The 15,792-nt window shown below is 41.1% G+C and overlaps 1 protein-coding gene across 1 annotated transcript in view; it reads right to left on the bottom strand.

Annotated features, from left to right (window-relative positions):
* Nucleotides 1-15,792, bottom strand: part of ATP6V0E1 (ATPase, H+ transporting, lysosomal 9kDa, V0 subunit e1) — a 36,647-nt gene that overhangs the window by 9,901 nt on the left and 10,954 nt on the right. The window contains exon 3 of the mRNA XM_012649722.1: nucleotides 348-477. Within this exon, the coding sequence (XP_012505176.1) occupies nucleotides 384-477 (94 nt within the window). The 3' untranslated portion in view covers nucleotides 348-383. The remainder of the gene's footprint in view (nucleotides 1-347; nucleotides 478-15,792) is intronic.

The raw sequence follows: 15,792 nt of genomic DNA, 5'->3' as shown, positions 1-15,792 counted from the left end.
CTTAATTTTAAATCTGCCACTTCTTAAAGTTGCTGGATCTTGCAATGCCAAGTATAAATAGTCACTTTTCTGATCTATGTCAGAAAGAGTACGTGCAAGCTTAATTTTGTAAATCAAACTGTATTTATTTTAAAAGGCAGGGTTAATAGAATTTAAAAGACTCTTATGGATATATCCATAAGATTTAAGTAAGGTGAATGGCCTAAGTTCTAAATTTATTTCTGCTCTTCAGATCACATTTGCTTGCCCTTGCCTTGTGTTAAAATGGCTGTAAAATTCTGAGAAAAAGATAAAACTCTAGCTGACTGACTGACAACAGTGATGTGAAAGGTCAAGAATATAGTCACCTCAAAGACTGAGCACTGTGGAGCATGTCTTCTTCCTCAAGGCCAATGATACCTCAGATACCAGATGGTTTCATTTTTCAACTGTGGTCCAAAGAGAGGGTTGAGTTGGGCCAGAATTGCAATCAGCCAACTAAAAGAAGGATTGGGGAAGGAACAACAAGAAAGTGGTGAAATCATGGTGGAACATGACCATTTTCAAATAGGATAGAAAAAGTGCATTAGCAAAACTTCATCTATTCCATTTAGACCAAACCTTCAATATACATTGTACTAACAGGAGCACGTCTAAAAACAAAATCATTTCCCAGGACATATCCTGCCTTCATCTTCAGACAAATCCATAAGGCAGTGAGGCTTCATCACAGTTAGGTCTCTGTCTTTCCTCTCCTTACTTGATTACCTTTCCAAGTATTCACAATTTCCTGAATTCCTGACATCTTTACCTCAAAGTGTTTTCATGTAATCTTGAGAACTTGTTTGCAGGTTCTAGCAGGGGAACACAGCTACTCATATACCCTTTGACCAAAGAATGGTCCTCCTCTATCAGGGAAGGTCATCCTCTTCCACCAAACACACAGCTTCAGGAGGGACATGCATGCAGTGGTGAGGCAGGAAAGGAACACCCTGCTAGCCAGCCAGATCAGCTGAATCAACGCTGGTGATCAAGGGGGTGACAGATGTCATAGCCTGATTGCCCTCACATCCCAGCTAATATGTAACATCTTCTGGATCCCAGTAAAACTGAACCGAATGGGCATTTAACTTCCCCAGCTTACTTCAGAATCTAAATAACAAGATATTCCTCTGTATTACAGACTAATTATGGAAGAAGTACAATGGTGTCACATTTTACTTCAGCGTGAAAAGTGAAAAATAGCACAAAGTTATCTTTAAAATTTTCTTATATTACTTACACTAAGTTCTGAATAAATGGTTTTATATCTGATATAGTAATTCATCTGCCCAACGAAGTTTAAGAATCACCAAGCTAAGGCCAAGGTAAAGCACAAAAAGAAAGACAGTATGCAAATGTCTGGCTGTATTCAAACCATTCCATGTTGTATTAGGTTATTAAGCATGAAATGTCCGATTTCCTTAAGTACTAAGTTTGACTATTGGTATTTCTGACATTTTACTTTGACATTTCTTGTTTTATTTTTATTGTGAAGGTACATCCTCAGTCTTGCACATGCATGCTGTGGCTTGTGATTATCTTTCAAATTTTATTTAGAGCAATTTTTGTGAAACCGTGGATAAGTAAACAATTTGTGTTATTTTCAAATATGAATTCCAACGTGGAACCAATGCAGTGCAGACAGCTCGAAATATCAACGAAGCATTTGGGAAGGATGTGGCTAATGAACACACAGTACATTGATGGTTTGAGAAGTTCCACTCTGATTATTTTAATCTTGACAATGAGCCACGTAGACGACCTGAGACCAAGGTGGATAATGATGAGCTGAAAGCTGTAGTGGAAGCAAATCCATCTCAACCCACATGTGAATTAGCAGCAAGGTTTGACATTACTATTCCCACAATACTGGACCATTTGAAACAAATCAGCAAGGTAAAAAAGCTGGATAGATAGGTACTGCATGAATTAAACAAACGTCAAAAGACAAATCATCTCCAAGCTTGCCTTTCTTTGCTGTCACGACATAAAGGTGAACCATTTCTACACTGTATTGTTACGTGTGATGAAAAATGGATTCTTTTCGACAATCTCAAGCTTTTCAGTACAATGGCTGGATAAAGATGAAGTGCCGAAACACAGTCCAAAACCGAATATTCATCAAAAAAAGCTAATGGTGTCTGTTCGGTGGTCCAGCACTGGTGCCACTACAGCTTCATGAAACCTGGTCAATCCATTACAGCAGATGTCTATTGCAACCAATTGGACGAAATGATGAAGATGCTTGTGATTAAGCAGCCAAGATTGGTCAATGGAAACAGGTCAATCCTCTTACAAGACAACACTGGATCACATATTGCGCAAACAACGCTGCTCAAACTACAGAGGCTGGAATTGGAAACTCTCTGTCATCCACCGTATTCACCAGACCTTGCACCAAATGACTACCACTTCTTCCAGACTTTGGACCACTTCTTATGAGGAAAAATATTCAATTCTCAACAAGCTGTGGAAAATCGCCACTCGCCCTCCAGGCTTCTTTGCCACTGGCATAAGCAAGCTACCGTTAAGATTGCAAAACTGTGTCAATAGTTTAGGCATATACTTTGATTAACTGCACTGCTTCTGTGAGATGTAATAAAACTAAACTTCTGATTCAAAATCAGACATTTCATATTTAATGATCTAATACTTACTAAACAAATATTTCATGAGCACTAAATAGGTTCCAGGCCCCAAGAATATAAGGGAGAAAATGAAATGTCACTATTCTCATAAAGCTTACATAATATAATATCAGGAAATAAAACAGGGAGAAGAAATGGAGAATGTTTTTTGAGGGGAGGGGCTACTACTTTGACAGGGTGCTCAGGGAAGGAGGTAAACTTGAGCAGAGACTAGAATGAAGCAGAATACATACTGCCTTGAGTTCCTATTCAAAACGCAGTTGCCCCTTCAACACCATGGTCTGAACTGCGTGGGTCCACCTGTATGCCGGGGTCCACTTACAAACCTGCCTCTCCTTCCACCTCCACTCCCTCTTCTGCCTCTGCCATCCCTGAGACAGCAAGACCAACCCCTCTTCTTCCTCCTCCTCCTCCTCCTCAGCCTAGTCAACGTGAATATAAGGATGAAGACCTTTATAATGATCCACTTCCACTTAATAATAAATATATTTCCCCTTCCTTATGATTTTGTTAGTAGCATTCTCTTTTCTCTAGCTTATTTTATTGTAAGAATACAGCATATATAATACATCTAATGTACAACTTATGTGTTAATCAACAAAACTTGATTAGTTCCCCTCTCACAGGGGAATTTAAAATCCTGAGAGTTTAGAAGGAGACTGCTGCAGCGACATAGCTCCTTTTCCTTAGAAAGCAATTCCCTAGATCCTGTGCAGAGGATGGCAGGGTGTTACCAAATTCCATTCTCCCAGAGCAGCAGTAGTTGGAGGTTGGGCTTGTTTGTTTGCCATAACCTCCCCCCAAAATGAGAGACTTTCTAATCAATTCATATACAGTTAACCCTTGAATGACGCAGGGGTTAGAGTCACCGACCCCCTGCGCAATTGAATATCTGTGTATAACTTTGACTCCCCAAAAACTTAACTACTAATAAATAGCCTACTGTTGACCTTACCAATAGCCTACTGTTGACCACCCCCCCAACTGTATACGAATTGATTAGAACTTCTCTCATTTTGGGGGGAGGTTATGGTAAACAAACCAGCCCAACCTCCAACTACTGCTGCTCTGGGAGAATGGAATTTGGTAATACCCTGCCATCCTCTGCACAGGATCTAGGGAATTGCTTTCTAAGGAAAAGGAGCTATGTCGCTGCAGCAGTCTCCTTCCGAACTCTCAGGACTTTAAATTCCCCTGTGAGAGGGGCACTAGCCAAACCCAAATTGTATTTTGTTGGATCTCTTTTCTTCCACTTGTTGTCAATTTTAGAACTCTGCCAATCAAAGGATCAAAAGGCTGATTCAATCACCAGTGAAAAGAAGGCTGGAGAATTAGCCAGCACTGCACCAGAGGCCTGTGCCTACGGAAACAAAAGGTGGTTTTGTGACAGGAAACATGACACCTGAGGAAATCAGGCCAAAACAGATAGCTCAAGCTGACTCACTTTATAAACAAAAAGTTAATTCAGATGAGATTCTCTGATCCGTTCTTAGAACTTGGGTATTAAACACAAACACAATACCAAGACTTTTGAGGTTTAACATCCATTTGACATTATAAAAAAGGAGGCGGAAAGAAGCAGGCAGACACCCTGAAAAGCTCTGTGACTGCGTCAACACTAATGGTGCAGAGCTAAGAGTCATGGAAAATTCCACACAAACCCTGAATTTCCCCAATCCCAGAAGGCAACACAAGCTGCCTGAAAAAAACATTTTTGTAAGAGACTGAGATAACTCGCCAATGTTTAGACGTACAAAACAAAGTATGTTAGAACCTAAACTAGTCCCTGTCTCCTTTCATAACCAAGAATGTGCAGTATGAAATAAAAAGTCACCTCCCAGCACTTTCTAGGATGTTGTATAGCAGCTGTTCTCTACCCCAGGAGAGGGTAGAGAACTCTCTTAAAAAATACTGATGAGAGTGGAAAAAACAAACTGTTTTTCTTCTACTCTCACACCACAACAATCGACATAGAAGACTTTGTGACCAAATGTGTGGGGATCTCTTGCCACCAACAAGCAAGCAATCAATTCTTCAGTGGATACCAGCTGGGTGTCTTCTAATTCTGTTGTTCCCAACCCCCAGGCCGCGGAACAGTACCAAACAGTACCGGTCCGTGGCCTATTAGGAAATGGGCCACAAAGCAGGAGGTGAGTAGTGAACCAGTGAAGCTTCATCTGTGTTTATAGCCGTTCCCCACTGCTCACATCACCGCCTGAACCCCACCTCCTGGAAGATCAGCAGACGCATTTGGTTCTCATAGGAGCATGAATACTCCTGTAAACTGCACACACAAGGGATCTAGGTTGCTGCTTCTTAAGAGAATCTAATGCCTGATGATCTGAGGTGGAGCTCAGGCGGTGATGCTAGCGCTGGGGAGCAGCTGCAAATACAGATTATCGTCAGCAGAGAGGTTTGACTACACAGAGACCATAATACATCATTTACTTGCAGACTTATATCAAAACCCTATCAGTGAATGGCAAATGACAATGTAATAATAAAGTGTACAATAAATGTAACATGCTTGAATAATCCCAAAACCATTCCACCCCCCCCCAACACTCCTCTACCCTAGTCTATGGAAAAACTGTCTTCCAGGAAACCAGTCCCTCATGCCAAAAAGGGTGGGGACCGCTGCTCTAATTCAACTGTGACACTATCTTTCTGGAGACACCATCAGATCCCACAGGGTGACGGGCTCAGTCCCACAGAATGCCTCCCATTTCCAATGCTGATTGCAAGTCTCAGGCTGTTTTACCCGTGCTTCTGACCTACTGGCTATAAATTGGGGATCCCTGACACCCTCCTTGGGTTTAATTAATTTGCTAGAGCTGCTCACAGAACTCAGGAGAAAACCAGAAAAACATTTTCTGGTTTATTATAAAGGATATTATAAAAAATACAATGAAGAGATGCATACGGCAAGGTGTGAGGAGCTTCCATGCCCTACCTAGCAGGCCACCCTCCCAGAACCTCCACGTGTTCAGCAATCCAGAAGCTCTCTGAACCCTGTCCTTTTGGGTTTTTATGGAGGCTTCATTCCATAGGCATGACTGATTAAACCACTGGCCACTGGCAATCAATTTAACCTTCAGCCCTTCTCTCCTTCCCAGAGGATGAGGGGTAGGGCCGAAAGTACCATCCCTCTAATCCTGCCTTGGTCTTTCTGGTGACCAGCCCCCATCCTGGAGCTACACAGGGGCTTCCAGCCATCAGTTAACTCATTAGCATACACAAAGATATCACTTTGGAGATTCCAAGAATTTTAGAATTATATACCAGGAAAAGGGAACTAAGACCAAATATATATTTCACAATATTACAACTAAACATATAAACTTTCATTTAATTCTCACACCACACAGTTAAGGAAACTGAGGCAGAGAGAAGGTAAGTGATTGGCCTATTGTCACAATACTAATTAGGCAGCAGTAGGTCCTAGACCAGAAACTAGGTCAGGTTACTGTTCCCATTACAAAAAGTGACCTTCTGGAATACTTTAACTAAGAACATTTCAGGAGGCATTAATTTAGCTAAATCTAAACTGTATGGGAATTAAGAAAATGAGAATCCATCTACTGAATATTGATTAAGTCCAACACAAGCCTATGGTGCCTGCAGTAAAGAATAAACATCCAGAAGCAGGAATGAAGACCACTTTACTTTGCTTGCTAAGGTCCGCATTGAGAAACTTTTTTGAATTTAACGTCATATAATATTTTTAATGTTTCAAATAAAGCAAAAAAAACCCCCTCAACTTTAAAAAACCCAACAAACCACCGTTCCAGAAAATTCCTTGGGGAACAGTTCAGGCCAGTTCATTTGAAATTTCAGAGGAATTTTCCCCCCCCTTTAACCAGCTGAGCTCTGTGCCTGCCCTCCTGATTACCTTCTGATTTAAAATTTCCCTTTAAAGCTTATAAACACAAAGAGAACTGGAAGGAGAAAAAAAAATCCACTCTGAATTGATGGAAGTGGGTGGAGAAAGAGATCATATTCCAATGAATCTATTACTTCATGTGTACAAGAAAAGGAACTAAATGTACCTTTCATGTTTGTCCAAACTGTTCCACATGTCCTCATAACCTAAAGGCCAGCCTAATAACCAATCCTGAGATTATTCAAACTACTGAGGCAGCTACGGTGCAGTAACGTGTTTCAGGGAACTGCAGAGCTGGAATGGAAGGCAAGTCCACGTTCCACATTTTAAAGATGAGGAAATTAAGTCCTAGTAACCTTATTAGTAACCCCACAGCGAATCAGTGATGGAGCTGGAAGGGGGAACCCAGGACTCCCCCTCAAGCTGCTTCTATAGGGTATTAAGGGTGAAACAAATCAAGCAGCCTGGGGGTTCTTCATTTATCCCACAACCATTTACCAGGGCCATGTTCCCTGTCAGGCTCTGAGGATGCAGAGGAACTGGTTGAGGGGCCAACCCAGAGGGATTCATGAGCTGCGAGAGGCAAACCAAGGCCAGGAGTGGAGTATGCTTTGCTAGAGATATGCACGGGTGCTCTCATCCTACAAGCACTCCCCGGCCACTTATCATGAGCTCAGCTCTTGGTTATTAGAATTCTCCAAGCATAAAATATGCCCTCACCACACAAAAGGCATACCCGGATCTCTCAAATCCTGCTTTGTGCTTTCGTTCCACATTCAGATACAAGAACAGTGAAAAAAAGCGTGGTTACTTCCCGGTGACACACAGATTGAGCGGTCTTAGCTTCCCTGTTGGAATGGGGCAGTCCAGATAGCACCTCTCTTCTGATCCACTGTCCCTCCAGCCCAGGCCATGACAGGAGTGACCTCTGTCAGTGGGCTCTTTAAGAGACAGCAGAAATGCGGGAAAGTGATTTGCCCTAGCTTCACCAAAATGACCTCTGTCGGAGTCTGTCATCCCGATCCAATGACACACTTTCAAGGGTAGCAACATTATTAGATGCTATTAGAAAATGCTGGATTCAGTATTAGACAGGGTTAGATTTTAATTCCAGATACACAAAACGGAGGGGCCACATGGCCAGGAATGTGAGTGGCCTCCAGGAGCTGAGTGGCCCCAACTAACAGCCAGCAAGAAAACGGGGACCCCAGTTCCACAACCACATGGAACTGAATTCTAGCACAGCCATGAGAGCTTGGAAAAGGATTCCAAGCTCCAGATGAAAAGTCATCAATGTTTTCCATTAACCTCATGCCAAGCTATGGCCATTTCACTACCACAGGAATATGTCCTATTTTTGCCAGTTCTAAACTAGAAATAGCTCTTATTTTTAATCTCCATTCTTCAAGATTCACTCCAGACTTCCCAGCTCAATCTATTAACAGTCCTCTTATCTGCCAAATTATAAAGAAAAAAGATTATGAAGTCAGACTAAAGAAAAATAAACTTTCCATATAGTAGGCAATAACACGCTGGGCCAGATACCCAGGTCTCCCTTCTCCTACAAACAAACACCTCGACTGTATCCACAAGAGAAATGTAAGCAATTCTCAGGCCAAAAAACCAAGTGAAGGCAAGTACTCAGAGAGGAAGGAGAAGTGACTATAAGTTGTTTCCACATCTTGAGAGTATATACCAAGAGATGAATTTGAGCATTTGTTTTCAGATTTCACTGGGCATAGGAAACAGTAAATGAGGCCCAGGGCCCACTCAGAGTATTGTCTAATGAAAACTTCTCCCTTTCAAAAGCTGGGACCCCAAAGGGATATATCTTTTTTTTTTTTTTTGAGACAGGGTCTCACTCTATTATTGCCTGGGCTAGAGTGCAGTGGCATCATCATAGCTCACTGCAACCTCAAACTCCTAGGATTTAGTGATCCTCCTGCCTCAGTCTCCCAAGTAGCTGGGACCAAAGAGTTATATCTTCAGTTAAGGCTAAATCAGGCCTGGCGCAGTGGCTCACGCCTGTAATCCTAGCACTCTGGGAGGCCGAGGCGGGCGGATTGTTTGAGCTCAGGAATTCAAGACCAGCCTGAGCAACAGCAAGACCCCATCTCCACTAAAAATAGAAAGAAATTAGCCAGACAACTAAAAATATATAGAAAAAATTAGCCGGGCATGGTGGTGCATGCCTGTAGTCCCAACTACTCAGGAGGCTGAGGCAGAAGGATCACTTGAGCCCAGGAGTTTGAGGTTGCTGTGAGCTAGGCTGACGCCACGGCACTCTAGTCCGGACAATAGAGTGAGACTCTGTCTCGAAAAAAAAAAAAAAAAAGGATAAATCAGACAGCACTCAACAGGAATGCTAGAAAAATCAACTGTCTCAAACCTAAGAACCAAGAAGGAAGAAGGCCACTGAGAACTGGCCTTCATGAAGGTTTGCAAGTTGAATTCTCAATACCAGGATAGTCTAAAAACCCAAATATCAAGAATTTTATTAATACTGAACTTGTAATGGCCTTCACCTGGCAGAAGCAATGTAAATCCTTTCTGCAAACAAATGAGCCTAAGAAAGGTAGTGGGATTATTAATACCAGACAAAGTAAAAGGAAGTCAAGGAGCATCACCAGAGATAAAGACAGATATTTTATAGTGATAAAAGTATCAAATCATCAGAAAGACGTAACAATCATAAATGTGTACACTCCTGATAACAGAACTTCAAAATACATAAAGCGAAAATGGACAGAATTAAAAGGAGAAACAGAAAAATACACAATCATAGCTGGTGATTTTTAGCATCCCTCTTTTAGTAATTAATAGTAGTAGACCAAAAAAAAAAAAGTCAATAAGGATGCAGAAGATTTGAACCATCTTGACTTCATATTAATACAACACTACAATCAACAACTGAAGAATATACATTCGTTTCAAGTGTACATGAAATGACCATCTAGATGGGTCATAAAATAAGTCCCAATTTCAAAAGGCTGAAATCTTACAGATATATCTTCTGACCACATGAAATTAAATGAGAAATAAATTAACAATAAAATATTCTTTAAAAAAGCATCAGATATTTAGAAATTAAACACCAAAATTCTGAATAACCAACTGGTCTAAGAAATTACAAGAGAAATTAGAAAATATTTCCAACTGAATAAAATGAAAATATACTAAATCAAAATTTGTGGGATGCAGCTTAAGCCGTGCTTAGAGGAAATTTTACTCCATTAAATGCTTACACTAGAAAAGAGTATATATTAAACCTAAAGTTAGGAAAAGGAAGGAAATAATGAAGAACAGATGTCAATGTTAATCAAATGGACACAAAAACAGAGAAAAGTTACAAAGCTAAAAATCTGTTTGTTTGAAAGGATTAATAAAATTGATAAATCCCTAACTACTTCATTAAATAGTACTAAAAAAACTACATAACAATACTTAGGAATATACTTTAACAAAAGACATACAAGATCTCTACACCAAAAATTATAAAACATCGTCAACAGAAACAAAAGCAAACCTAAATAAATGGAGAGAGATTCTAGGAGATTGGAAATAGAGATACCCTTGAGATTAGGAGACTCAACACCATTAAAATGTCAGTTCTGTCCACATCTATCTATGTATTCAACACAATTCCAGTTAAAACCCCCAAATAAGCTTCTTTGTAGAAACTTGGTGAGTTGATTTTAAAATGTATTTGGCTATTTTAAAATAGCCAAAATAATCTTGAAGCACAAAGATGGAGGACTCACAGTTTCTGATTTTAGTATAAAACTGCAATATTCAAGACACTGTGGTATTATCATAACGCTAGACAAAGAGATTAATGAACAGAAAAGACAGTCCAGAAACAGATTCATATGCTATGGTCAAATAATTCTGGACAAAAATGGCAAAGCAATTTAATGGATAAAGGCAAGTCTTTTCAAAAGTTGCTACAACAAAAACTGGGTATCTGTATTTGGAAAACAAAACAAAAGAAAAAAACAAAAACAACGCATGACCCCTACCATTCTAGTGCCTGCAGCCTTTGGAAGCAGTCATGCCAAACTGTCAAAACCCTCTCCACTGCCAAGCTATTGCGTAAAGCCTTCAAGTCCAAGTGCTCGCCTAATAACAGGGAATATATATACAAAGTAAATTCAACAAGTCTTGTATTTTTGCTTACTTCAATTTTTGCCAAAATTCCAAACCTCCCAGGGCCATTTATTATGACTCAAACCCCATAGCCAGAGTACTCTGCTCATTTCACCATCTAATGCAGCTTCCTACCCTCCTCTTTCTTCCACATCCTTCCACTGTGTTCTCTATAGCTCTTGCTCAATGATCTGCCACTCACATAGTTCCTTCTCTACCGTTACTCTTTCCATCACCTCCAGCTTAACTGAAATCTAGCTCCCTGCCCCCTCTCCAGGCTCTCTCAAGCAGAGAAAGCCACTTATTTTCACACGCCAGGTATGTCAGGCTTTGCCAGTGGGGCTGGTAACATCTTCGTACCCTCGTGGGGCCTCCAAACGATTCTCACCCACCCTCGTGAAACACTGACTAAGGAAGTGCACGTGCCTACTGGTTTCGCCTCCCTGCTCTCTTCATACCTTCCCACGCTCCCCCTTAAGTCAACAGAAGAGACTCTAGGCTGCCCTTCTACGGCTCTCTCTCATCTATGCAATATCTAAATGGTGGTGTTCCTCAGGTTTGGCCTATCCTCTCTTCTCTTTTCTCTCTCCATCCCTTCCCTTAGGCCAGGGTTTCTCAACCACTGCACTATTGAAATTTGGGGCTGCATAATTCTTTGCTGGGGGGAAGGTGGGGCTGTCCTGTGCAGTACAGGGCCTTTAGCAGCATCCCTGGCCTCTACCACTGGATGCCAGGAGCAGCCCCAGGAGAGAACCACTGCCTTAGGTAATTACGTATGTTCTCAGAGCCTCTAATCTCTCTCTTCATATCCACCTTCCCATTTGGCAACTCTTAGAAGTCTCACAGGCAACTCAATCTTATCATGTACCAACTGAATTTTTGTTTTAAAATTTGTCCTGTCCCAAGTCATCACCATCTTGGTAAATGGCCCAGCCCAGAAACCTGGGAGCCATCTCTGATTCCTGCTACGTTTAATTCATCACTAGCACCAATGAATTAGCTCTCGAATCTGTGCACCTCTCTTTACCTTCCCCATCATCGCCTCAGACCAAACCATGATGATCTCTGACTGAAGGCACACACTAACCACCTCCCAGCAGGTGTCCCTGCTGCCACTCTTCCCTCCAGTCTATTTTCCACGGAGCTGCCAGAGGGATCACCCCACCCAATCACTCCTTTACTAAAAAATCTTAAGAGATCTCCTATTCACTTAAACCTAAACTCCTTACCCTATCCCATAAAATCCTACCTGGCCTGGGCCTTACCTAAATCCTGATCCTACCACTCCCCACCTCACTACTGAATCCAGTGACACTACCCTGCCAGAACATTCTAGGCTGCTTTTTTTTTTTTTAAAATACTGATGGGGCCTCACTATGTTTCCTAGTCTCCCAGGTCGCTGGGACTCCAGCCACGCGCCACTGCGCCCAACCATTCCAAGCTCTTCTGCAACTGCAGAAGGCCCTGCCTCTAGCTCCCCCAATGGCTGACTCCTCCTTGGACAGGCTTTCCATGACCATGCTGAATAAATCTCTCTCTCCCTCCAAACTCATTATTCTCTGTCACAGCACCCTGTCTGGCCCCTTAAAGTACTATTTCAAATCGTCCATCACAGACTAAAGGACTTTGCTGTTAAGTTGTTAATTTGCTGGTTTGACTTCCCTCCCCTGAATTTCAGCTCTAGGAGGGCAGAGATCTGGTTCTCCATGGTATGTCCAGGAACTGGTGCACAGAATGCGCTCTTTAAAATGCTTATTGGATGAATTGCAAAAGATGGTTATTAACAAGCTGCAAAACAACTATAAAGAAGAGATACAAACTGAGAAAAACCCAATAAAGGGAACAAATGAATTAAAACGACATATGGCTTCCTCTAGCTATCCATGTGGGAGTTGTAAGTTGAAAGGACAAAGAGGAGGATGGCCTAACATTTCGGGAACACATTTAATTTGAGTTACTCTTTTCTATTATCAATGCCACCATCTCCTTTTTTTAGCAGATATCACCAAATCAAAAGACATATCAAAAAATTACCAATCTACAGTGAGACAGAGACAGATATTCCGCCTCTACAAAATACATTTCCTATCCTGAAGGAGCTTCAAAGCTAGGGGTGAAGACAGAAACCAACAACCAGCTAATAGAATGCCAAATAAAACACATGCTAGAGTTGCATTAAAGGGACTCAGGAAACTAGGCATAGTGGCATGCATCTGTAATCCCAACAACTCGGGAGGCTGAGATGGGAGGATCACAGGGGCCAGGGGTTTGAGACCTGGGCAACACATGAGACTTCATCTCTAAAACATTTTTAAAAGGTAAGAAAAGTAAAGAAAAGAAAAAGAAAAAAAAAGGGAACACCAGCCTGAGCAAGAGCAAGACCCCATTTCTACAAAAAAACAGAAAAATTAGCATGTGGTGCCACATGCCCTATAGTCCCAGCTACTTGGGAGGCTGAGGCAGAGGGATTGCTTGAGCCCAGGAGTTTGCAGCTGCAGTGAGCTATGACAACGCCATTGCACTCTAGGCTGGGTGACAGAGCGAGATCCTGTTTAAAAAAAAAAAAAAGGGACTCGGGAGCCAACCAGAAGAATAGGCTCCCACTGGACAATGATGATTTGACCATCGACAAGGCTATTAATTACACTGGATTGCAATACATCGAATATGTTTAAGCGTGTAAGACCATAATGAAACTAACATAAAACAAAAATCGTTGTTCACTGTTGGAAGATGCTAGGGAATCAATTCATTATTTTGAAAATTGGTAAATAAAGGGAAAACTACACACATATCCTACCTTTCCTTTATTAATTATTTTTTAGTTATTTGGATAACCCAATAGTTGATGAAGTAAATCTCTATTCATGGATATATTCTAGCTAATGAATGAACAAGAAATAAAATATCACCAATGACTGCCAACAATACAAGGAAAAATCAGACATTATGTACTAGCCCCTGACGGAAGTACTAAATACCACTTAGGAAGGAGACTTGCCAAAAAATTGCAGCTGAATCTGATCTAGCCTCTTGCTATGACTACCAATTCATAGGAAATACAAGAAGAACGTGTTAAACACCACCATGAATATGCAATTAACAGGACCAGACTCTGGAAAACCATGGGACAAACAACTCAGTTTTTCCATTAAAATTCCCAAGAAAAAAGAGAAAGATATGGAGAAAAAGCCTATAAAAGAGAAACTTAAGACACATATCCATCAATTGCTATGTATGGTCTTTATGTGGACCTTGATTTAAGCAAACTGTAAAAAAATAATGGGATAATTAGGCAAATTTAAATATGATAGGATATTTGGTGATATAAAGGAATTAACTTTGTTGGACATAACAGTATTGTGGTTATACATGAAAAAAGTGAATGTATTTTAGAGACACATATTGAAATATTTACAGATTACCTGATATGTCTGGGATTTGCTTCTAAATAATCTGGGGTGGAGGGGAAAGTGTGGGGATGAAACAAGATTGGCCACGAGTTTATCATTTTTGAAGGTGGGTGATAGGCAAATGAAGGTTCATCATCCTAGTGTCTATTCTTTCATAAAGAGACTACAATAGGTTTTAAAAGTTCAAAAACACACTGGACGTGGTGGCTCAAGCCTGAAATCTTAGCACTTTGGGAGGCCGAAGTGAGAGGATCACTTGAGGCCAGGAGAACAAGACCAGCCTGAGCCACATAGTGAGACTCTGTCTCTACAAAAAATTTAAATATTAGCCAGGCGTGGTGGTGCACGCCTGTAGTCCTAGCTACTCAGGAGCCTGAGGCAAGAGGATTGCTGAGCCCAGGAGTTCGAGATTACAGTGAGCTGTAATTGTGCCACTACACTCCAGCCTGGGGGACAGAGCAAGACTTTGTCTCTTAAATAAATAAATAAATAGCTAAGAGATAAACACTTACGAAAGAAGTACATGCTATAGTAAAAAGTGGCCCTGAAACCAACCAGCTTTTTGGTTTGGAAACCAAAGTGGAACACCCTGGCCCCTGGGGGGTGATTATGTCCTGTGCCTAAACTGGCTCTAGAGTCAGGACCCAGAAAGGTCAGTGAGTGAGGCTGAGCTCAGCTGTGGATCTGCCGATTCCTGGACTTGTAGGCAGAGCCCCCGTGGGCTGTGCAATCCTTGCGTGGATGGGCAGCACAGGGGCGGGGGCTGAAGGGTGAGTGAGGGGGAATCTCGTGTGGAAAGTGGAGGGGAGCCTGTCTGGGAAGTGAATGAAGGGGTTGTGAGGGGAGTGATTAGGCCTCTTTGGCTCTTTGTTTGTTCACTGCTTCTCCCTACTAAGGAGGCCAGGAAGGTTATCTGCTTTGTTCATTCACTGCTCCACATCCAGAGCCCAGATTCAGTGCCTGATACTTGGTGGATTCTAAATAAATATACGTTGAGTGAATGAAATGTAGTAAGGCCCACTGAGACACCAGCCCTGTACTTACAAATAACACAGTTCTTTGAATTAAAATAATTTGTTTTTAAAAATCACTAGTAGTATTACTTTTTTTATTGTTCTCTGTTAAAAGTTTTCACACACAGCATCTCATTTAAAACCCTACAGTGTAATCAGGCCAAGTACTCTTTAGCCTAAAAGAACGGAGGTCTCCTGACTCTTAGTCAGTGTTTCTTTTCCTGTATCAGTATGCTGGTGAGATTTACAATTAGTCAAGTGCTAAAGACAGCAAGTTTTCCAAGAAGCAACTGTATCTTTACAATACAACACTAAATTTCTAATTTCCTTTGAAGATGTGAGTTTTGCGACTCTGGGTAAGTTACAACACAATTGGACATTAAAAATTAACCTAAGACGGGGGCGGGGGGGGGAGGCAACATATGTAACCTAAACATCTGTACCCCCATAATATGCTGAAATTAAAAAAAAAAATTAAATTAAAAAAAAATTAACCTAAGACCAGGAAAAAGTATGGGATAGTCACTTAATAGGATTGTATGCTTAAGAGAGAAAAGTAATCTTCTGCCTCAAAAGGGATCTGGTTATAACATTCATATTTTCCTTTGCTAAACTATTAATAGAAACGGGCTTCCACTGGAAGAAAACTGATTTATACAGAGCTCAAA

This window comes from Propithecus coquereli, unplaced genomic scaffold (assembly GCF_000956105.1).
Source record: "Propithecus coquereli isolate 6110/MARCELLA unplaced genomic scaffold, Pcoq_1.0 Scaffold301, whole genome shotgun sequence".
In the NCBI taxonomy this organism is placed as follows: Eukaryota; Metazoa; Chordata; class Mammalia; order Primates; family Indriidae; genus Propithecus; species Propithecus coquereli.
The sequence above is the reverse complement of the archived record's forward strand: the minus strand, read 5'-3'. Positions and strand labels throughout refer to the sequence as shown.